The sequence below is a fragment of the Pelobates fuscus genome, chromosome 2 (genome assembly GCF_036172605.1).
Source record: "Pelobates fuscus isolate aPelFus1 chromosome 2, aPelFus1.pri, whole genome shotgun sequence".
NCBI lineage: Eukaryota > Metazoa > Chordata > Amphibia > Anura > Pelobatidae > Pelobates > Pelobates fuscus.
The window spans coordinates 305,783,435-305,807,856 of record NC_086318.1 but is presented as its reverse complement, the minus strand read 5'-3'; the positions used below and the strand labels follow the sequence as shown (position 1 = coordinate 305,807,856).

Below are 24,422 nucleotides of genomic sequence, written 5' to 3'. Positions count from 1 at the left end.
TTTATTTATTTATTTGTATCTTTCCCAACTAACACAACTTCAGAAGTCTGAAAACTTTTTATTTTCATACAATTCTCTCATCATACTTGCATTCAAAATTCCTGGGACATATATACACATCTGGTAGAAAATCTACAACATAACTGGTAATTATGCTGGTTTTATTTAATTAAATTAAATTAATTGATTTTAGTAAAAGGCAGAATATACTTGGATAAAAGCTGGTGATTCTAAACATTTAAGGAGTCATGCTTCGTTAATAATATATAGAATTCATTATTCCATTCCTGCAGGTGGACCAATGAACTCTAAATTACTTTTAACTTTAAAAATAGAATACCAGGCAATTATCCAGATATATTAGCTTACGTAATTTAGAAATAGTGAATCTTAATTAAGGAAAGTTAAAATTCTGCAAACGTAAAATCTGGTTAGATGAACATGGATTGGATGGACTTTGTCAATGATCAAGTATGAGAAATATATGAGAAGTACTTGTAAAATTGCAATATAATAGGATATCTTGCCTATGAGAATTGTAGCCAGCAGTGCAAGAGTTAATTCAGTGTGATTTGACTGTCAGCCAAAGTTTTTATTGCTTTATGCTGTCTTGCTGTGAGATGCTGTGTTCTGTGTTAAGTTGATTTCAAAGTAAAGTGTCCTGTCGTAAATCTTGTTGAAAACTGCATACATGTAGATATAACTGTTGCTAGATGAACCATCAATTGTGTTAAACCACTGCCATATTGTATACTTATGTTATACCTCAATATTCACTGATATTATCAAGCATGTTACATATTATTATTATTGTCACAATAAATTATATTTTATAATTAGTAAATATAAGAAAAATGACTGCAGAGTAAGATAGAACTGACCCTGAAGTCAAATGAGGGACTAAATGGGCGACAAAAGTGGGCATTAACCCAGAGCTATAAACAATAAAGAAAAATTCCCAAACGTTAGGATTCCTGGAAGGGAGAGCGAAGGTCCAGCTTCCAACAAACACTAACAGAGGGTGTGCCCATACATAGGGATAAATAACTCAAGTCCCATGGTTGAAATTATATAAAATAAAATAACAAATCTTTATTAGAAAAATGTTAAAACGAACCAATAGAATACAACACAAATAAGTGCAAAAAAAAATAAAATAAAAATTATACACACACTGGGTCTAAATCTTAGATGAGGTCTATATTGTAAACCTCAGGTATAGTGAATACTTGATACAAAAAGACCATACATCTGCCTGGGAACATGAATATGGCAACATAAAAGTACTTGTAAAGGAAAAAGACTTGCATATATTGTAATTATAAAAAGAAAAATATATATATATATATAAATAAAGCACAGTCCCCTCCTTATAAACTAAGACTAGAAACAGTCACAGGTTACCCAGATATAAAGAGAGGCAAAAAAATGGTGTAAATTGCCTGATTCTAGTCAATGTTAACCCAGGCAAAATGGTCCCTAAATCTCTTACTAATGAAAATCTACTTAAATACTTTCCCTTGAATAACGTAGGTACATGATGGCTGGGCTTCTGTCCAATAAACCAGACAGCAGACAATGTGTTTTCAGTTGAACAATTAGAGTACCCAAACTCCACCCCCGACGTTAACCAGTCATTTAATACTCTACAGAACCTTTACAAAAAACAAATTAAATCTAGTTGGGAGATCTCTTCCCTTGAAAATTATATCAAGAAGGAGATGATCCCCCGAGGCCTAAGGGTTCGAAATTTACCATCATCCTATATAGAGAATACTGATTTAATGAAAGAATGGGAGTCTGCAGCTGGAACATGCTCAAAACGTTTTATGGACATCTTAATACAATTTGAGAAAGAAAAAGTACTAGAGGTTAATTCAAATCTTGAGAAAGAGATTGCTATAGTACAACAATATCAATCCAACCCAGAATTTACCCAGTTTGAGACTAGACTTAAAAGCAATCTAGATAAGTTTCAAAACAACATAAAAACTCGCAAGCATCAGAGGTTCATCAGGGACACTAAAGACTACCAAACAAATAATGTCTACCGACATTTCAATCGTAGAGTAAGGACTAATTCAGACAATTATCTAACATCAGACTATGAGTCCTCTGATACGGATACTGACACAACTAATGGAGCTCAAACTGATCACCAGCCACAGACTGAAAACATCCCTACATATACCAACCCTAAGGGAATACTTAAGAAAGGGGTTAATTTTTTAGAGATGGGTCATCTAGACGGTATACAAACCCGCAGAAACAGGTATTCCACACGAAACAGAGAAGGGAGCAGAGGAAGGGGAAATGGCAGGAGAAGGTTCTGATCCGCAAAAATAGCTCTGATTTGGACCTAAGAGTTATTAATCTATCTAAACAGGTCCTTAATAACGATCACCTTTCACTATTAGAGAAAGGGCTATCCTTTGTACCAGTACCTCCGCTTAATAAATTCATGTGGGTAAAAGATCTTCACCTGTTTGCCCGGAAACTTGCTTTGCATAAATTCCATGAAATCAATAAAGAAAAAAAGGCTCAATCTCATGGTATGTCAAACAGAGAATATGAATGTCTCATGGATTTATGGGAAGAAAACAATGAGACTAGTCATCCTAAATATACCGACCTTAAACAAAAAAGTAAATTAACTCCATATCTGGGAAACTATCGCAGTATTGATTTGTTCCTAGAAACTATGAAAGATGAGATTGATAAATTAGATACCAGATCCCTTGACTTCTTTTTTTTTTTTTTTTTTTTTATAATTCTTTATTTTTGTTGTGCAAATATTAACAGTACAACCTACATTGCCAAGGCAGCATTAGTAAACGTAGTTTAGGCATAGTGGTACATTTTGGCATAGTAGTACATTTGTATGAATTTTGGTTTCTGCACATTTTTTTTTAAAGGATTATGGTAAACAAGATGTTCTAACTCGTGTGCCGCAGGTCTCGACTTTTGTGTAGCTTGTAACATCTCACGAAGATGAGGGGCAGTCGCCGTGAACTGCAGAGCGTTATGAGTAGTACGCCATTTAACCGGTTGAGGCTATAAGGGATGAAGTCCCTGGTTATAGGCCTCCATGTGTTCTGCCTGTATGTTTTTGTATTGGCTGTTGGTTTCGTGGGCTAAGTGTTTAGTCCGTAGTCGTGTGTGTTGTCTGTAGGTTGGCCACGAGCTGTTTGTTGTTTGTGTTTGGTTTTGGTCGTGCGTGTTACTGACTTTTAAGCATGTGTTGCGGGTCCGCTTTGTGTCTTCCTTTCATGTTCATGCTCGGTAGTTTAGTTGGGGTGTCTAGTGCAGTGGGGTGTCTATTTGTAGATCCCCTATCTCTTTGTGTCCCCCTATGGGGGGGGGGGGGTAAGGTGCGTTTCGGGGGTTGCTTTGGTCCCTTGTGCGTGGGTTATGCGTGCGTGGTTGGGGGTAGTCTGGTCGTGTCTATTTGACCGTGTAAGAGGGCAGTCACGGTGCCTGTCTGTGTGGACCTATGGGGGTCTCTTGTGCCTCTTGTGGTGTCATATGTGGGGGCCATCTAACTTCGGGAGGTAGTAGTGAGAGGGGGGGGGCGTAGTCTCGTGTTCCACGTATTGTCGTTGGGTTGTGAGGGTGGGGGAGGTGTGACTGAGATATGTCTCGTCTCTTGTCTGGTATGTGTGTGTTGTGTGCGTGGGAGAGTCCATGCGCCGTTTAAGGAGCAAAGCCTATCCTGGCGCGGTAGTGCCGGTGCGGGATAGGTTAATGTACATTGTGATGCACTTTAAAATAATACTGTCAAAACTTAAACATAGTAATAAAACATAATAAAACATAATAAAGCAGAGCCATCAATTGGTGTGACTGAGGCTCAGAGTCCCGGTTGTTCTGTATGGCCTGTTTCTTTGTGTTGGCCTGTTTTGTCAGGTTGGGGCCATTGTATGTTCAGTGTCTCTCGGAGTAAAGGGTACTGATCCCGCTGGGTCCCAGGAATGTGAGCTCGATGGGATTGCTGCCTCCGAATTCGGCATGGGAATCCCCAGGTTGAGGAGGTATGAGGTAGCGTCTTGCAGCGTGGATAGTCTCTTAGTGGTCCCGTCTTTAGTGATTAGTAGAGTGCGTGGTAGTGCCCACCGGTATTCAATGCCCATGGTGCGTAGGTGGTTGGTCACCGGGCCCAGCGATCTGCGCCATAAGAGTGTGGTGTGGGTGACATCTTGGTAGAAAGTTAGTTGGGCGCCCTCGAAGTTTAGCGGGGTTTTACCCCTGACCGCTGTCATTATTTGAATTTTGTCAGCGGTTGAGTGGCAGCGGGCGATGACGTCTTGCGGTGCCCCCTGTGGTGCTTGCCTCGGCTTGGGTATACGGAAGAAGCCTTCGAAGGCGATTTTCTTAGTTTGAGTGTGTGACATGATGGAAGCGGTGAGCCGTCTCATGTAGTGGGGGAGTTCCGTGGAACCAATAGTTTCGGGTATGCCCCTTATCTTTATGTTCGCCCGCCTGTGGCGGTCTTCTGCCTGGTCTGCCCTAGTGAGTAGCATGGCCTGGGAGTTTTGTAGCAGTTGCAGGGCGCCTTTTAGACCTTGTACTTCTAGCTTTAGTTCTGCTATGTCTCCTTCTGAGGTTTGTGTGCGTGCTGCGACCGCAGTTATCTCCGTTTTGAGCAAGTCCAGATCCGCTGCATGCAGCTGCCGCATTTCATGCAGCAGGTCCGCTATGTCCTGCTTTGTCGCTGGGGTCATATTGGGTTCTGTTAGCTGGGCTGTATGCGGTTGGGTTTGCAGGGGTGTTGGGGGCCTCCCCTTGGGTCCTTCCCGAGCGTCTGGGCCTTCTGGCTGTTCCAGCGCTGTCTGGGTAGTGGGTTGCCTTTGCGTTTCAGGCCCCTGTCCCGTTGTCCTGGGTGCCTCCCTAGGTTGGGCACTGTGGGGGCTACCCGGGTGATCTGGGCTTTGCCATGTGTGGAGCGGTGCCTGGGTGTGTTCCGGCGGTAATGCCGCGGGTGCCGGCGGGGGGTTGTTGGGCTTCTGGAACATGACCCCTATATCTCTGTCCCCAGTACCTTGCTGTCTCTGAGAGCGGCGTCCCATTGCCGGAGTATGATCCGGTGAGTCAGTGGGATGCGGGTTTATCTGGCTGGTGTATTTCGCCAGGTGTCCGCACAGGATTTCCTCGAGGTCCAGGCTCGATGGTGCGTGGTAGGCCCCGTTCTTGATTTTCCGCTTCTGCAGCTTCTGTGGCTGAAAGAACGGCATCGATGGATGCAGTACGGTGAGCTGCTGCCGTTGGCGTTAGTGTTGTGGTTAGATGGGTTCAGGGTTTCAGGATATTTTTGGATTTTTTGAGATCCCTTGACTTCTATCCAAACATGAACCTGTCCAGAAATGAACAAGCAGCTTTAAAGTCCCTCAAAAATAATACCGAAATCATCATGAAACCCGCGGATAAAGGAGGTAACATTGTCATGATGGACCTTACAAATTATGTAGAAATGGTACTTAATTTTCTAGAAGATGGCAATACATATAAAGTTCTAGGGTCGGATCCTACTAATGATTTTATTAATAAATATAAGGAGATTCTAGACAAAGGCCGCAGTGGAGGGTGTCACGATCCCGGGGAACCCAACACGCTAACACACACACAGACACACACACAGAAAGTGTGCTGTACCGGTCCTTAGAGTGGCCGGGCTAAGCACACAAAGAATAGTCAGGAGACAAGCCGAGTAAGGGGAACCAGAAAACAGAATAACGAGAAACAAGCCGAGGTCAAAGGGTAGGAGAAAGTCACAAAGTCAGTATAACAAGCCAGAGGGTACGTAACCAGAAAGCACACGTTCACAATCGATACTATAAAGCAAAGACCACAACAGGGCACAGATAGACAGGAAAGGTAAGTATTTAAATCCTAGCCTGAATCCTGATTGGCTAACCACCAATCAGTATTAACAAACACACGTGGGGGATATCTATACCCCCCACTGTGTTTGTTGCACTGTAGCTTTAACGCCGGGTCACGTGAGTGACCCCGGCGCTTAGATAATAGTGCCGGCTCCCAGCGTGCAGCGTTAGACATGCTGCCGCTGGGAGGAGGAGAGGAGGACGCGAGCGGCGTGTCAGGAGGAGAGGACGCCGCTCGCTTAACGGTAAGGGGAGAGGGGACCGCGGGCGGCGACGGACCGAGGGTGAGTGCTGCGAGAGGATTGCAGCCTCCCCTCACCGCTGCCCGCGGAGCCCTGACATAACCCCCCCCTCGAAGACCGCCCAGGGGGCGGGAAGCCGAAGGCTTCAAAGGAAACCGCGCATGAAAGGAGCGGATCAAGGAGGGGGCGTCCAAGTCAGAGACAGAAACCCACGACCGCTCCTCCGGGCCATAACCCTTCCAATCAACCAGATACTGCAACCGACCTCGAGAGAAACGAGAATCAAGGAGAGCAGCCACCTCATATACGTCACTAGAGACCGCGCGGAGGGCATCGGAACGCCTGAGAGAGCCAGAGAACCGATTACAGAGCAAGGGCTTCAAAAGGGAGGTGTGAAAGGTGTTAGGTATGCGCATGGAAGGGGGCAAGGCCAGGGAGTAGGATACAGGATTCACCCTACGCAACACCTTATAGGGACCAAGGAACTTGGGCGCGAACTTCATCGAGGGAACCCTAAGGCGGAGATTCCTAGAGGACAACCAAACCCTATCACCCGGAGCATAAGAAGGAGCCGCACACCTACGACGATCAGCAAACCTCTTTTGAGTAGCAGCAGCACGACAAAGAGCAGCATGGACCTGATCCCACATCTTCCGTAAGGAGGCGAGGTGCTCGTCCAAAGCGGGCATTCCCTTGTCGGAGAATACACCGGGAAGGACAGCGGGTTGGAACCCATAAGCCACCATAAAAGGACTTGCGCCAGTAGAAGAATGAGACACAGTGTTCCTGGCAAACTCAGCCCAGGGAAGGAGACGGGACCAGTTGTCCTGGTGTGCATTCGTGAAACAGCGTAAATACAACTCCACAGACTGATTTGCTCGTTCGGCAGCTCCATTAGATTGCGGATGATAGGAGGAAGTAAACGATAAGGAGACCCCCATCTCAGCACAAAAGCCTCTCCAAAACCGAGAGACAAACTGAGGGCCCCTGTCAGATACGATATCTTGTGGTATACCATGCAAGCGGAACACTTCTTTGGCAAACACCTGAGCCAACTGAACCGCAGAAGGTAGCTTCTTAAGCGGAATGAAGTGCGCCATTTTGGAGAACCTATCCGTTACAGTCAAAATTACTGTCTGCCCATCAGATGAAGGAAGATCCACAATAAAGTCCATGGATAAGTGTGTCCACGGTTTCTTGGGTACAGATAGGGGCATAAGGAGTCCCAGGGGTTTAACATTAGGGGACTTACACTGTGTACAGACACGGCAAGCCTGCACGTAATCTACCACGTCTTTTTTGAGTGAGGGCCACCAAAACTGTTGGAGAAGACCCTTGTAAGTCTTGGTAACCCCTGGATGACCAGCCGTTTTGGCTGTGTGAAATAAAGTCAACAACTTCTTTCTGTCTTTTACTTTCACGTACAGCTTACCAGTAGGGGTCTCAGAGGGTGCTTGGGGTTGGTATGACTTGATACCATCAAGAAAAAGAGACGAGATAACCAAACGGGTAGTAGCTATTATATTAGTTGTGGGTACAATGGGCTCAGGAGTGGAGGTAATAGAATCTACAGGTTCGTACTGGCGGGAGATGGCATCAGCCTTGACATTTCGATAACCAGGCCTGTATGTGATTATGTACTGAAAACGTGAGAGAAATAAAGACCATCTAGCCTGACGAGAGGATAACCTCTTAGCATCTGCGATATAGGATAGATTTTTATGATCGGTTATAACCAAAATCTTGTGTCTAGCTCCCTCTAACAAGTACCTCCATTCTTTAAATGCCATCACTATAGCTAATAATTCCCTGTTCCCAACGTCGTAATTCTTTTCAGACTCTGACAAGCGTTTTGAAAAGTAACCACAGGGAAGGAGGGGTTCGTCATACGATTGTCTTTGTGACAACACTGCTCCTATACCTGATTCAGAGGCGTCTACTTCCAGTACAAAGGGAAGGGAAGGATCAGGATGGTGTAACACAGGGGCAGTGGCAAATGCCTTTTTTAGAGTCTCGAAGGCCACAATAGCATTAGGATTCCAAACCCTGGGGTGTAAACCCTTTTTTGTCAGTTTAGTGATAGGGGAAATAATGGATGAGAAGTTTTTAACAAACTTTCTATAATAATTGGCAAACCCTATAAATCGCTGTATTGCCTTAAGTCCTTGGGGAAGGGGCCAGGACAGTATAGCTTCCAATTTTGAAGGATCCATGCTGAATCCTTGTTCAGAAATAACATAACCCAGGAATTGTACAGAGGTTTGGTCGAATAAGCATTTCTCTAATTTACAATAAAGACCATTCTGCAACAACCTTTTAAGCACCATCCTAACATGAGTATGATGTGTCTTCAAATCTGGAGAATATACAAGTATGTCATCTAGGTAGACTACAGCACAGACATGCAGTAGATCTCTAAGGACATCGTTTATGAGGTCCTGAAAAACGGCAGGAGCATTACACAATCCAAAAGGCATGACCAGATACTCGTAATGCCCACTACGCGTATTGAACGCCGTTTTCCATTCATCATTCTCCTTAATACGAACAAGGTTATAAGCCCCCCTGAGGTCTAGTTTAGTAAAATATCTAGAACCTTTGACACGATCAAACAATTCGGTAATGAGGGGAATCGGATAGGCATTTTTAATCGTTATATTGTTTAGGGCTCTGTAGTCTATACACGGTCTCAAATCGCCCTCCTTTTTTGCCACAAAAAAGAAACCAGCACCAGCAGGAGAGGAGGACCTTCTAATAAAACCTTTACTTAAGGCCTCTCGTATGTACTCCTCCATGACCTGGTTTTCTTTCTCAGAAAGAGGGTAGACCTTACCCCTAGGAGGCATAGTACCCGGTAATAGGTTTATGGCACAGTCATACTCACGGTGTGGGGGTAGCTTATCTGCCTCCCTTTTTTCGAAAACCAAAGCAAGGTCTGCATACACAGAAGGGACAGAAACAGAAAGCGGTTTAGCCGTGGGCACGTTAAGTAAACAAATGGGACGTACTTGGGCCATACAGTCTCGTTGACAAGATTCCCCCCAGGAGAGTATGTCTAAACAACCCCAATCAAGTACTGGGTTGTGTTTCACTAACCAGGGAAAACCCAGAACTATGGAAGCAGTAGGGGAGTCAATTATTTGGAAGGTTAACCTTTCCTTGTGTAAAGCACCCACACACATCTCTATATCTTGGGTCTCATGGGTCACCAGAGGTCTCTCAAGGGGTCTACCATCTATGGCCTCAACGGCCAAGGGTGTGGCCTTTTGGATCAAAGTCAAGGCTGCGGTTCTGGCAAAGGTCTCATCCATAAGGTTGTCAGCCGCACCTGAATCGATCAAGGCTTTAGTTGTTATGGTGGTTTTATTGACCAAAAGAGAGACCGTAATAAATGGTCTGGAGATGGACACATGAGGGGACAAAGTCATAACACCCGAGGCCGACCCCTCTCTAGGCCTTAGGTGCTGGAGTTTCCCTGTAATTTAGGGCATGTATTACAGTGGTGACCCCTCTTTCCACAATAGAGACATAACCCCTCCCTTCTACGATACGTTCTTTCAGCCTCAGTTAACCCCGTAGCACCCAATTGCATGGGTTCGGGGGATGGTTGCCTAGGAGCGGGTAACGCTAGTAATGCAGTACTGGGTAGAGCAGGTAACACCCGTGTATCCAGCCGTCTTTGACTACGTCTCTCTCTAATGCGGTTATCAATAAGGATTACATAGTCTATAATATCATCTAGAAGGACAGGCAGTTCCCTGGATGCTATTTCATCCAGTATGTAAGCGGCCAAACCCTCCTGAAAGGCTGTTACGAGGGCGTCGTTATTCCAAACCACTTCAGCTGCTAGAGTGCGGAATTCGATAGTATAATCCGCTACAGATCTGTTACCCTGTCGAACCCTAAGCAGAGCTTTGCCAGCAGAGGCAACCCTACCGGGTTGATCAAACGTGCGTTTGAATGCGGACAAAAAATCTGCAAAGGACATAGGAGACATATTTTCCCACATGGGGTTTGCCCATGCTAAAGCTCTCCCAGACAGGTGGTTTATCAAAAAGGCAATTTTGGATCTGTCGGTGGGATAGGAACGTGGATTCATCACCAGATGGATGTCAATTTGATTGAGGAAACCACGACACAATGCTGGGTCACCACTATAGCGCTGTGGCGGTGTCATATGGACTACATGGGCAGGAACGGGTACTGGAGTGGCAATGGGTTCGGACACAGCAGCAACCGCCTCCTGGACGGCAGGCTGCAGGTGTGCAGTACGAGCCAGTATGGTCTGCAAAGCTTGAGCAAACTGATCCATACGGTGGTCCAAGCCATCCATTCTAGCCTCCTGATTAACTAGGAGCTGTGGTATGTCAGCAGGTTCCATTATGGCCCTGTTGTAATGTCACGATCCCGGGGAACCCAACACGCTAACACACACACAGACACACACACAGAAAGTGTGCTGTACCGGTCCTTAGAGTGGCCGGGCTAAGCACACAAAGAATAGTCAGGAGACAAGCCGAGTAAGGGGAACCAGAAAACAGAATAACGAGAAACAAGCCGAGGTCAAAGGGTAGGAGAAAGTCACAAAGTCAGTATAACAAGCCAGAGGGTACGTAACCAGAAAGCACACGTTCACAATCGATACTATAAAGCAAAGACCACAACAGGGCACAGATAGACAGGAAAGGTAAGTATTTAAATCCTAGCCTGAATCCTGATTGGCTAACCACCAATCAGTATTAACAAACACACGTGGGGGATATCTATACCCCCCACTGTGTTTGTTGCACTGTAGCTTTAACGCCGGGTCACGTGAGTGACCCCGGCGCTTAGATAATAGTGCCGGCTCCCAGCGTGCAGCGTTAGACATGCTGCCGCTGGGAGGAGGAGAGGAGGACGCGAGCGGCGTGTCAGGAGGAGAGGACGCCGCTCGCTTAACGGTAAGGGGAGAGGGGACCGCGGGCGGCGACGGACCGAGGGTGAGTGCTGCGAGAGGATTGCAGCCTCCCCTCACCGCTGCCCGCGGAGCCCTGACAGAGGGTTGCTGTCGGGGGATGAATATGAATTCATCCTCAACCGTCACCCAAAGATAGCAACTTTCTACTGCCTGCCTAAAGTACACAAAAGTATGACTTCACCCCCGAGTCGCCCTATTGTCTCGGGTATAGAGAACTTGATACAAAATGGGAGTATGTATATGGACAAAATCTTAAGACCTTTTGTTGAAAAACTTCCATCCTACCTTCAAGACACGAAACAGACCCCTGCTCTTCTAGCTAACCTTGAAGTACCACCCTCAGCTAAACTTTGCAGCCTTGACATTGAGGTATTGTATTCATCAATCCCTCATCTGAATGGCATTAGACACACACGCCATTTCTTAAAACAAAGAGGTGAGTCGGCTATGGCACACACTGCTTTCTGTTTGGAACTCCTCGAATATATACTCACACACAACTACTTTACCTTCAAAAACAAATACTACCACCAAATTAGGGGGACCACGATGGGGACAGCTTGTGCCCCATCGTATGCTAACCTCCATTTAGAATGGTCGGAGGAAAGTCTATCTCAACATACAGGGATTTCACAATATCTCCCCTCTATCTATCTTTGGCGTCGCTACATTGACGACGTCCTCATTGTGTGGTTGGGTACTCTCGAGGATTTCAATGAGTTCGTTCGGATTCTTAACATCAACAAAGAAAATTTAAGATTTACTAATGAATTTGGAGGTTCAAGTCTAAACTTTTTAGATTTAAAAACCACCCTCTACCGTAAGCCATCTGCGTCGAACAACCTTTTGAGATGGGACAGCTTCCATCCGATCCCTCTCAAACAAGGTATCCCAACTGGTCAATACCTCAAGATTAGACGGAACTGCAGTACTATTGTCAAATTTAAGATTAAAGCTAGAGAACTAAGGAGCCACTTTAAAGCAAAAGGATATCCCAATAGATGCCTCAAACGGGCATATAAGAGAGCCCTTAATTCAGACCGCAATAGCCTGATTACTGGGAATACCCAGAAAATATCAGAGGACACTAAGGGGACTATACGTCTAATTGCTACTAATGACGCAGGCTGGGAGAGTGTAAAAAACTCTCTCAGACGCTTTTGGCCACTATTGACTGGCGACTTACATCTTCAAGAAGCATTAGCTCCAAATGTTACCATCACGTCCCGTAGGGGCAAAAATTTACAAGATCTACTAGCTCCTAGTCACCTGCAAACTGGACCTCCCCCTACAACATGGCTCCAGACCCCTATAGTTGGGACCTATGGCTGCGGGAGATGCATCTCGTGTAAATTTATAAAAAGGGACTCAAAAAAAGTGAAAGACAGTTTGGAGAAGAAGGAATTTGCAATAACCTCCTTCTTCAACTGTAACACGGCAGGCATTGTGTATCTTTTGACCTGTGGATGTAATAAAAAATATGTGGGTAAAATAATCCGCCCCTTTAAGAAACGGATACAGGAACATATTAGATCATGCAAAAATTTGACTGAAAACCCCATTTCAAGACACCTCCGCGAATACCATGATGGCGACCCTAAGGGGTTACGCTTTTGTGGTCTGGAACTAGTTAAGAAGAATCCAAGACGAGGGGATTATGACAAATTCCTTAGACAAAGGGAATGTTTTTGGATTTACCAACTCAAAACTTTAAACCCCAAGGGTCTCAATGAAGGATTCTCATTTTCTCCCTTACTTTAAACTTTTAGACCATCATATTTTGGTAATCACTAGATGTACCTATGCTTTCGACTATTATTGCTATTTGTTATTCATTTTGGTAATTTTTAACTTATATAAAGCTCTCATGGTTCTTTAATATTTATCACTCAGTAAGTTCTGATTTTCTTTTACAGCCTATATATGGTATTGCTGGATTCCTACATTAAAATACAAATTTTTATTTACTTAATTATGTGTTATCCTTTACCCTTTAGGCTGACAAAGACATATTAGTGATATGTCCTGTGAATGAATTACTCCATGAGCCATACACTGCTTTGGCTCTATATAGAGATCGAAGGAATACATGGGATACGCTGATATACAGCGATCCCATCTTTTGACACCTTATGCAATTATGCATGTTTCTCCCTGGCCGGCTATGCTCTTCGATCAAGCAATTTTTGGCCCCTCCCCTCTTGTGACGCGGCGGTATACGATTGGCCGCATGACGTAATATGATGGGCGGGCCTCTACCCTTAAAAGTCACGGCGGGTTCGGAGTAGATTTCACCGCTCTTGACAAAGGCGCCACATAGCGCCGAAACGCGCGTCGAGCAAAGACGCTAGGCTTAGGCTTTTTTAAAAAATCACTATGGGTCTTTTCCTTTTCATGGGAGTCTTGTGATACTATTTCTCCGAGATGACTACTAGCTAGTAAGAGATTCAGGGATTACTCTGCCTGGGTACTATACCGATCAGAATTAGGCAGGAGATACCACTTGATGTTGGACTTTATTTTGCATTTAACTTTAATCTTAATCTTACTAGCTAGTAAGAGATTTAGGGACCGTTTTGCCTGGGTTAACATTGACTAGAATCAGGCAGGTGATAGTCCTCGGTTTTGCACTTTGTTTTGAATTAATTTTCATAGCAACCAGTGACTGCCTCATATTATTTTGTTTTCTCCTTGCAATCAAGTATCTTTATTTCGATCTATTTAGCACTCGGATACTGTTATTAATTTAGGAGGGCAGTGAGTCATTTTCTTACTTTCCTCTGTATCTATATACAGGAGTTGCTGTTTTATACTTTGTATAAGTGAAGACATTTGGCAGCCTGGACTCACAGTGGGGGATTCTTATAGCTACTTATTTAAGATACCTGTATCTCTTATATCTTCATCTACCCCATTGACATTTACCTACAGAATAATCTTAAATAGGAAGGCAATTTACACCATTTTTTTGCCTCTCTTTATATCTGGGTAACCTGTGACTGTTTCTGTCTTAGTTTATAAGGAGGGGACTGTGCTTTATTTATATATATATTTTTCTTTTTATAATTACAATATATGCAAGTCTTTTTTCTTTACAAGTACTTTTATGTTGGCATATTCACGCTCCCAGGCAGATGTATGGTCTTTTTGTATCAAGTATTCACTATACCTGAGGTTTACAATATAGACCTCATCTAAGATTTAGACCCAGTGTGTGGAGCACTTTTTTTTTTTTTTTGCACTTATTTGGTTTTTCTAATAAGATTTTTTATCATTTCAACCATGGGACTTGAGTTATGTATCCCTATGTATGGGCACACCCTCTGTTAGTGTTTGTTGGAAGCTGGATCTTCGCTCTCCCTTCCAGGAATCCTAACGTTTGGGAATTTTTCTTTATTATTTTTATAATTAATTTGTGATTAATGTGTGAGAGAAAATCTTCTAATTAAACTTATTCTAGGATCTGTGAGAATTAAAATAGTGGGTAATTCTCAGCTTTAAATCATTAATCGGGGAAACAGTGCCAAGATAGCAATTTATTCAATTAAATACATTTGTGATAATTTTTATGAAAATATTACTTTTAATATTTATCACCCCATAAATATCCTCACAAGAGGGAAGGGATGACTAGCAGTTATGAATCAATATGAGCTGACTGTCGCTGGAGGTCAATAGAATTAAGGTTCCTCCTGAGTTGAGGGAGGTTGGGCTGAGGTTCTTGTGTGAGTGGGTACACGAGAGCAAACGATAAGAGGTGATGATCAGAGAGAGGAAATGGAGTGTTGCAGACTTTAGCTAGTGTACATGCATAAGAGAAGATGAGGTCGAGGGTATTGCCAACTTCAGTAAATCTACTGAACGAGAGATGAAGAGATTGCGGACAGCAGTGGATTTTGTAATATTGCAAACAGAGTGTGTATTCCAGAGGGCAGTATTGAAGGAGGATTTAGAGGAAGAGTAACATGAGATGGTTATGAGATTGGTGTGGTTCCTTGAGTTAGTACGTGGTGAGTTTGCCGAGATGGGACCGGGGTTTGGAGAGACATCACCAGCTGCTAGGATAGAAAGGAAATGAAGGTGGGAGTAGGAAAATGTTGTAGTTTGAAAGTTTTGTAGAAGGGTATGTATATAGAGGATTTGGGAGGAGTTGGAGCAGATAGGCTGGAAAGGTATATGTAGAGCGCATGGAATGAATAGAGAGGGGAGGGAGTAAAGTGGGGGCAATGAAGATGGTGTTGCCAGGGACAGGTGAGCAGAAGGATAGGGATATTTTAGTAATGAGAGAAGTTAGTGTGAAAGTGAGAAATAGAAGGGAGAATATTATTTAGAGAAAATGTGATTTGTTGTATAGATATGAAGATTATACATATGCGCATATACCCATGAGTGTTTAAACAATGGTTAAGGATGCAGTTTAGTTAACAGAGGGATTTTATGGTAAATAAAGGTTTAATTACTTTATTGGTGTGTTTTGAAAACCAGCTGATCTGCACTATTTATAAGTATGTTAATGACCGTGGGGTGGGGTGGGCAGGCAGCCTTCCAGAGATGAACAGTCATCCAACGTCCACGCCGTATTAACACCAGTCTTGTCCTCATTGGGATGGATTAACGATAGGCTGAACCGTTTGCAGTCTGGAGACAGACCTGATTCACCTTCTGGATTAGTCACTCCAGAACCTGTAACTCTCCCCGGCATTCAAACTGGTAATTCCACCGGGTTGCAAAGACTCCTTAGATTATCAATCCAGCACATATGTTACCTGCCAACATTAAAAAAGATATCTTGGAAGGCAAGTATGTCAACCTGGTCTTACCACTGATTGCCTCCCAAGATATACTGGAAAAAAAGACCTACTCATATGGCAATGTCTCTTTTGTCCTGAATGCTGGGGATCCCAGGTTGAATTGAAAATTATCCATCCCTGAGTTTGTCCTAGGCTTTGGCATATATAGGGATGTCGTATGTTCAGTATATCCTGACCGTAGAGAGGAATTTGACGTATACCTACACAAGCTGGTGGACTTGGGGCACAAGTATGTAGGTACATCTGTGATGGATCACCTGGCACCCCGACTGGGCATCTCCACCAACAGATGCTTCCTAGCTGACGCTGAGGACCATAAGCACCGCACCGGACACCACAAGCACCGCAGATTCCACAACCGCCGTAGCTTAACTGGAATCTCGCCGTCTTCCTTCCACCCTGGACCAACCTCTGACATCCAGAAATGTGTGGGAAAGACCTCTCCTACACCAGAGAGCGTAGCAGGAACAGCTCTTAAAAGAGTGAGTGATTACAACCCATTGGATTATAAAGAGTATAGCAATCCCCAGTGTGAATATAGTAGTTCCCCTCCAATCTCCAGACAAGGCTACGTGTTGAGGGTTAAACAGGAACTCAATTTTAATGGAGGCACACTGGCCTTTTATGCAAGTTTCCCAACAAGGGTGATGCCCAGGTGGACCTTGTTGGGCACAGGGATACAAAGTGTACAAGCCGATAAAAACAAAGGGACAATGAATGACACTCCCACATACAGTACACAATCCCTCCCATCTGCCGGTCATATAATTAAGGCAGATAATGCATTAACTTAATTATCCCCAGGCAGAAAAAACACACATCTTTATAAAGTATAATTTTATAAGTACCCCAAAACACAACATATCCCCATAAGTCTTACATCCCCTGATAGCCCTGATCTGGGTGAACAACATATCCAAAAATCAAATAAGGGGTTCAGAAATGTTATGGAAGTCATATTTTTGCCCAGGCGCAGGCATTGTCCCATGTCCAAAACAAGTGCCGCTGGAGAACCGACTGGGAACTATGAGGTTTTCATGCCAAAAATAGTTCCAGGGCATTTGCGGCTAAGTCCCCCTGAAGTCTATTCACAGTTTTGGTCCATGCGAACAAGATGGCCAACAACACGTGTTCGAATGTCGAATGGCGGCCACTTCGACTATTCGGGATTTCGAAGAACCACAATAAATTAAAGGGGCCATAGTCACAGGGTAAAAGGCTGGCAAGTAGTCCCCTCCAAACCCCAGTGGAGAAGTGGCTCTCGTCACAACATCGTTTTAAGTTTACCACAGATCATTTTCCACAAAGGCGTCTGCAGCTCTGGCACATGTTAATTTCCAGGCAGACTGGAGCCTGTTGGATTCAGAGCTATTCTGCAGGTACTTTACGGGCCTCAGGACACCAGCTTGTGCTAATTGCTCCTCGACCTCCCATACGGCTAACCTTTGTCCTAATACCCCAGAAGTTGTTTCTAATTTTCCTACCTCTAGCACCACGGCTAGACAAGAGAGAGTGATCAAAGACAAAATGGGACATAATGTGGCTTTTCTGGGAAAATCCCACATATGTAATAATTTTAACATGGCTTAGTAAGACAGAGATCATAAACGCTTTCAAACTTCTCTCGATCCATCCCTCTCTGTGGCATCTGCACTGTGTTAAGTGGTAGGGTTTGTATTACTTTTTTTTACGTCTCACTTTTGGTTCGAAAAGCAGCACTAGGATTTTCCACATTTTCGCAGAGACATTGTGCTGTCTGCTGCTTAACATCTGTAGATGCCCCACGATTATACATTTTCTTGATGATTTCTTGACTGTTTAAAGTAACGTATAACTGCCTAGTAGCCTTAAAGTTACAATTTAACTTTTTCAATATTTGGGGGTGCAAATCTCTCCAAAAAAGACAAAGAGACCCGATACCTTGGTTGATTTCCTGGGCATCACATTAAACTCGGTTAACATGCAAGCCAGCCTGCCCAAAGAAAAAATTGACTGCATTCTAGCCATCATCGATCTATATCTTTCAGCGGGTTCATGCAATTGTAAAGAACTACAGTCATTGCTGGCTTCTCTTAACTTTGCCATGAAAATGATTCCTCATAGAGATGGCCTCACCTGTCACACCCAGTCTATTTTATGCTTTACTAGTCACCGAGAGGCCGACACCCCACCACAATGTTACGGCGGCCACATATCCCCTCTGGCCAATGCATAGCTAGAGCCTCTCAAGCCACTTGGCAACTAGTAGGGCTCCACTTGTCACAAAATTAGGTAATTTCCTTGCAATTTGTGACAGAGAGGGCCTCACCTGTCACCCATCTTATGCTTTCATATCTAGACTGCTCAGCTATTTTCCTTGCTTTCAGTCAGATGAGTCCCGTTATCACTTGACATTCATGACACTTCTGATTTGCACATGTGGCAGGAAGTTCTCTTGAAAAAGAATGGGAAGAGTGTGTTTATTCCATTACTGACTACTAATTCCCTTACAATTTGGATGGACGTGGCTGCCACTACCAGGTTTGCTGCATTACTTTGCAATTTGCAATCAGCTGTTAGCATGACGAAGTGAATAGTATCCCAGGGTTTACTTCCACTTTGACCTTATTTAAGGCATACCAATCGTGGCAGTAGCTTGGGGCGCATTATGGTCGGGCCATGCAGTTAGATGTTTTTCAGATAACTTGCCAGATGCCACATAATCAAAAAAGGTCGTTTTGCATCTCTGTCCATAATGCGCTTTCTGAGGAAAATGACTTGGCTTGCTGCTAACTATAATTTCTTCTTGGTGTGTGTCCATATTCCTGGCATTCATATCGGGCAACTGATCATCTATCTCGCTCTCGGTTTCAGGAATTCGGCAGAGCTTTACCAATGGCTGCCCTGTTAGCTACCCCGGCACAGTTGTGGCAAGACATGACATTGAACTAGAGCACCTGTTAACATGTTTTGTTCGTATGAACAATCCCGAACGGGAAACAGGGCACAGTACATGAAATGCATAGAAATACATGGGGAAACTCAGAGGAAACACATAATACAAGAGAAAAAACATATGAATAAGCAGTGGGCATGACATGTTTGAATTCAACTTGTGATATTTCAAACTAATCGAACTTCGGTGTGTAAGTATAAATATTTTGGCCCATTATTTCTCAGTAAGAACAACCCCAAGTTCAGATTGCTATCGAGAAACAAACCCATCCCATCAGACTGGATCCTGGACTGCAGTCAGAATCATAGAATATAAAGTGGAGATACCTTTTTCAATATATGTGACCTAGAGGAGCAAAGGATTTTAAACTGTGTAAAATTGGTGTGTATTTTGTAAATACCAGGTGGAGAAGAGTAGTACTGTTGAATCTAAAAATAACAAAATCTATCTAGATCCATAGGCTGGTGATCAGTGATACATTCAGGGAGAAGCTGTCGTAAATTGATCCAGTCACCCAAAACTCCCCACTAAATTTAAATGAGCTCTAAGCCAGCAGCAAGCTTGGCATTATGATGGTCAGAGGGCAGTGTATAGTTGTGACATTTTGCCATCAGAGAATCAGAAACTGCTAGGATGCACTGTGTTGCAATAATCCTTAGTGTCAGACTTGTCCAGCCACAACAAAAGGCAGGAAGGTGTCCTCCAGCCATTGAAAGTTCAAGGTCGATCCTTTATTTAGGGAATGTATGCTTGTGCTAATCTAATATCCTCAGCAAATGGAATGTGTGATGATATTTTAAAAATTATAGAAGTCCAAAAACACTGAAATGTTTACATAGATGTAAGAGGGACAGTGTTACTTAGGCACCTCTATTATTCCAAGTAAATCGAAGGATGGATAAATTAAGCAATTGAAAGTGGAGATGTGCATTGTTGATTCTGATTCCCTATTCCCTGATTCCCTATTAGGAAGACTCAAGAAAAGCCCACTACTTAATTTTGCTCTTTCAACTGTTTAGTAGATAGCTCCCTAATTTGTCATACTTAAATATGGCACTTCTCCATAAGGATAGCAAATCAGGAAGTAATATTTTAAACAGATTAATTTTGCTCTTTCAGCTGTTTAGGGAATGGAGAAAGGGGAAGAAGATGTGTGTCCGCCATGTTGGTGCAAAGTTTGCCGTAGCACAAACGCTATTGTAAAAATACCAAAATTTTATGAAAAGGTTCAAAATTTACACAGAAAAAAAATATTTATATAGCTTTCTCCCAACAATGATAAAGGGCAGAGAAACAAAGTAATGCATAATGAATTAAGATTAAGATTAAGGTGTTGGAGACATAATAATAACACAGAGAGCAAAATATACAACCATATAAACAACCATAGTTTTTCTAAATGGGTATGTGATACATCTGTACAAAGAAGAGCAATACTGTATTAAGAAGAAAGGGAAAACTAGAATTGTGATGAGGGGTCAATAAATCAAAAGGAAACTTTAATAAACCATCCTCACTTCATGAGAAAAACCATGCAAGGGGATAATATTAATAATTAAAATCAAGGGCATCAACCCATAAGCATATCTATAGTACAGTAGGGAATTCTTAAAGAATAGAATTCTACACAAAGCTCCCTCTGTTTGCAGAGGGCACATGTGAGGGAACCTGGCCCAGACCCATGTAGGTTAATGAAGATTTATCCCCAATCAAAAGAGGGTAAAAACGAAAGCTCAGCAGAATCCCATATGCACAACCCATCTGCATCAAGGCTCAGAGATCAGGGCTGCCCCAGAGAGCTACAAGTACTGCCTGGGACATCGACAACGAGGGACAGCCCCAAGCCATTTAACCACATATCTAAATACCACAGCAAAAGAGCCCATTACGGATAGTGTATAAAAATTATCAGCACTGATAAAAAATGAAAATGAACATGTGCAACTCAACTTAATTCAGGATATGCTGCAAATATGAGTACCTTTAGTGACCTTCTCCCATTCTTTTATTCTTCCCACCTGTTTCATTCCCCTATTTTTTCATCTACCCCCTCTCACAACCGGTTGACTACTGGGATCACTCTCACAGACTCAAGTGATATATGAAATGTATGGAAAAACACAGTCTGATAATCTGTCCAGGTGAGAGGAGCTCATGGCATACCAAAATAAATAAAAGTTAGTGGTAGCATGCAAAAAGAAATAAAAAAAAATTAAAAAAGAAATTAATAAAAAGATGAATAAAGTTACCATGGAGTGAGATGCGGGCACAACAAAGAGAATCGCCTGGGATATTGGTTTATTGCAGACTTACACCTCTGGGCTGTTATTAAATATTTGGATGCACAGGTACCCGGGGGAATCAAGTATCTAGCTTGGGACATCCATCACAAGTAATTTTAGCATTGGACATCATGTGGTTAATGCCGAATGTGCCATGCAATTTTAGAGCGGGCCTGCAGGCTGAATGGAAACTCACAGCAATAGAGAATTCCCTTCTCTTGAAGTGCTGCAGTAACAGAGTGTAATGCCCATCTAGTATTGAGGGTGAAAACCAACATGTCTTGAAAGAAAGAGAAAGAGGAACCATGGTACACTATTTGAGGTAGGGATCTGGCAGCAGAAATTATGCAATGTTTGAGGGCAAAGGCATTCACACAACATACTGCAGCTCACAGTTGACCATCCAGGACAACGGACAGTGGAGGGTCACTTTAAAAGCTCCCCAAAAGTTTCACCAGTGTGTAAAATTATACATATTATATCTGCCATAAAAATTATTTGGATTATGATGCTTACGAGATTGTTGGTGGAATATCCTCTTGAGACCTGAAACGTCCAGTCCACATCAGAATTTTCTTATCAAATTTAGTTGGCTTATAACGAGGAAGATTGCTACCATCTGCAAATAAAAAAGTGTGGATGTGATTTAAATGTGGTAAGAGATAAGGTTTTTTGGTAAATTAAAAAATAAAATCTTATATTTTGCACATTTTTGTTGGTGATAGACAAATATTTCTGATGGCAGTATTATAAATTTAAGAGACCTGTACGTCTGGAAGGCCCCTTTTTAATAGATCTCCCTAACTCCCTCCTTCCCCCCTCTCTCTCTCAATCTCTATCCATCCATCTTTCTTGGAAAAAAAAAAAAGAAAAAGAGACATTTGTACAAAAGTGGTAAAAACTACTAGTGGACAAAGAGTTAATAAAATTAAAATCGGAGACAAATTTAGAGGAGAAAATTATGAAGCATGGGACAGAAGAGCAGGAGAGACTTAAAAGAGTAGATAAATAAGAGTCAAGGATGAGGGAAATATGGAAGATTTTTTTTGGCAGGAAATGTTGATTAGCGACTAGTTAATAATGGTCGTAATATTCTATACGTTGTCTAATAATATAATCCATTCATGAAATATACAACACCGACATAATATGCTGCTTGGAGACGAAACCGTTTATATATCTGATTATTCCATTCAATTTCAAACCTTTCATCAGTTGAATTGTGTCTAAAATCAAAGTCATTGCTTAGTATCCTGTGATGTCTTTGTATACATACATTTTATGTAATTTTATATGTATTTTTTTTTTCAAAAATGAAAGTGAATTTCTAACAAAAAATATTTTATACTTTTAAGCTGAAAAAGATAAAAGCTAGTAATTGATACATTAGAAAATAAGAAAGTCCTGATTGAAATAAATGGTAAAAGCATGACAAATATTATGTATATATAAGAGTGAATTTAAATCTATTTTTGTATTTCACCTTATTGTAAGGCAAACCTTACAATCTTTTTTTGCCTTGAAAATAGTAGGTAATTATTTATCTTCTGCCTTTTTCTCACTCACATTATCCAGCTTTAGAAGTCTCTTCTTTCACTGTTCCATATTGTGGAGCTTATGTACTAACTTCAACAAAGGACTCTTCACTCCTTGTTATATATAAGGTTGTCAAAACCCACAAGAAGCACTCTTGTTTTTTTTAAACAAATAGCTTGTACCTAGTTGTACCAAGTCAAAAACTTGCTCATAACTTCTGAAGAAGTCCTTTAGTAACAGCTGTTACTGTTCTTTTGACATAAGGTCTACACAATAGCATTATAAATTAGAAGTTATCTGTAAATGACATAACATTTCTCTATATCAGCATTCCTTAGTACATCAAAGCCTTTCCTTCTATGCCTGTGTCTTTCTTGTTTGTAAACTCACCTTTATGATTGAACTCAGTAGAAAATGTCATGTGGCATATTGACTTCGGCCTCCCTTGGTTTGAAGACATGAGTTGCTGATCAGTGAATTTAAATATTATATCTTTTAGGCTAAAGCATCTTTGTCGAGCTGCAAACATAGCTTCTCTCAATGTATTACACTGGTTGCCCTGCTATAATATTCCAGCTGAACATTAAATGACAATGTGGAAAGCAGCCAGTTCTTTTTTGTTCCCGTTACCTCCTGATAACGTCAGAGCAGTGTAGCCCACCCTCTTCTCACAAGACTTTGTAGATCTGAGTCCTGGGAATCATAATAAAGAAGGAATTGATGAAGTTAATCTAATGGATATCATTTGTATAGCAAAGGACTTACCTAAATGTTAGGAAAAATAAAGTGAGATTAAGCATTTGCAAAACATATTCCAATTAGTTAACTAATTATTTGCTGAAATACAATCTCCATACTACAGGCCCTAGAAATTGTGCTGCTTGGATCCAAGGATGAAATGCTGCCCCCCCCCCCCCCCCCCCCTCACCAACACCACACCCACATCCATTATGTTATGTGTTGTGTGTAGTGAATGGAGTGTCTGTGTTTGTCTAGAGGATGCAGTGTGTGTATTGTATGTAATGTGTGTATTGAATGCACATGTAGTGTAGTGAGTGCCCTCTGTTCATTTGTATATTGGATGCAGAGTGTGTATTGTATGCAGTGTGTGTAGTGAATGCATTGTGTATGTGTGTATAGTGGATGTAGAGTGTGTGGTGTGCATGCAGTGTTTGTGTAGTGGATGCAATGTGTATAGTGGGTGCATTGTGTGTGTGTGTGTGTGTACAGCTTATACAGATTGTGTGTGTGTATAGTGTATACAGAGTGTGTGTTTGTGTAGAGGATGCAGTATCTATGTGTAGTGGATGCAGTGTGTGTAGTGAATGCAGTGTTTGTGTAGGTAGTGGATGCAATGTGTGTGTATAGCTTATACAGAGAGTGTAAGTATAGTGTGTTTGTTTAGTGGATGCAGTGTGTGTAGTGGATGCAGCTCCGGTGCAAGCATTTTTGACTACTTAGGTGAAGATGCTTTTTGCCGCACCCCCCAAAAAATTGCATCTTCACCTGTGTGTCACTTAACCCCTCTTGAATTTATTACCCCTTTTGAGTTTCTCATCCCATGTTTTGAATGTCTTACCTGTTTTTGTGTACCAAACAATCCCCTTTTGTGTCATACATTCCCTTTAGTGTATTTTATTCCCCATTTTACCCTTTGTTTTTTGCCTCCCCTTTGTGTGTCTATTACTTTCCCCCTTTTGTGTGTCTTACTTCCCCCCAGCCACTTTGTGTGTCTCTTACTTCCCCCAGCCCCTTTGTATGTCATTGTCTCCTCTGTGTG

General features: G+C 42.4%; 1 protein-coding gene across 1 annotated transcript in view; it reads right to left on the bottom strand.

Annotated features, from left to right (window-relative positions):
• FAM162B (family with sequence similarity 162 member B) overlaps window positions 1–23,207 on the bottom strand; it is a 57,670-nt gene extending 34,463 nt beyond the window's left edge. Inside the window, exons 1-2 of the mRNA XM_063441274.1 lie at window positions 23,033–23,207; window positions 21,623–21,725 (exon numbers count right to left, since the gene is read on the bottom strand). Of these exons, the coding sequence (XP_063297344.1) occupies window positions 21,623–21,725; window positions 23,033–23,171 (242 nt within the window). The 5' untranslated portion in view covers window positions 23,172–23,207. The remainder of the gene's footprint in view (window positions 1–21,622; window positions 21,726–23,032) is intronic.
• Window positions 23,208–24,422: the final 1,215 nt, after the last annotated feature.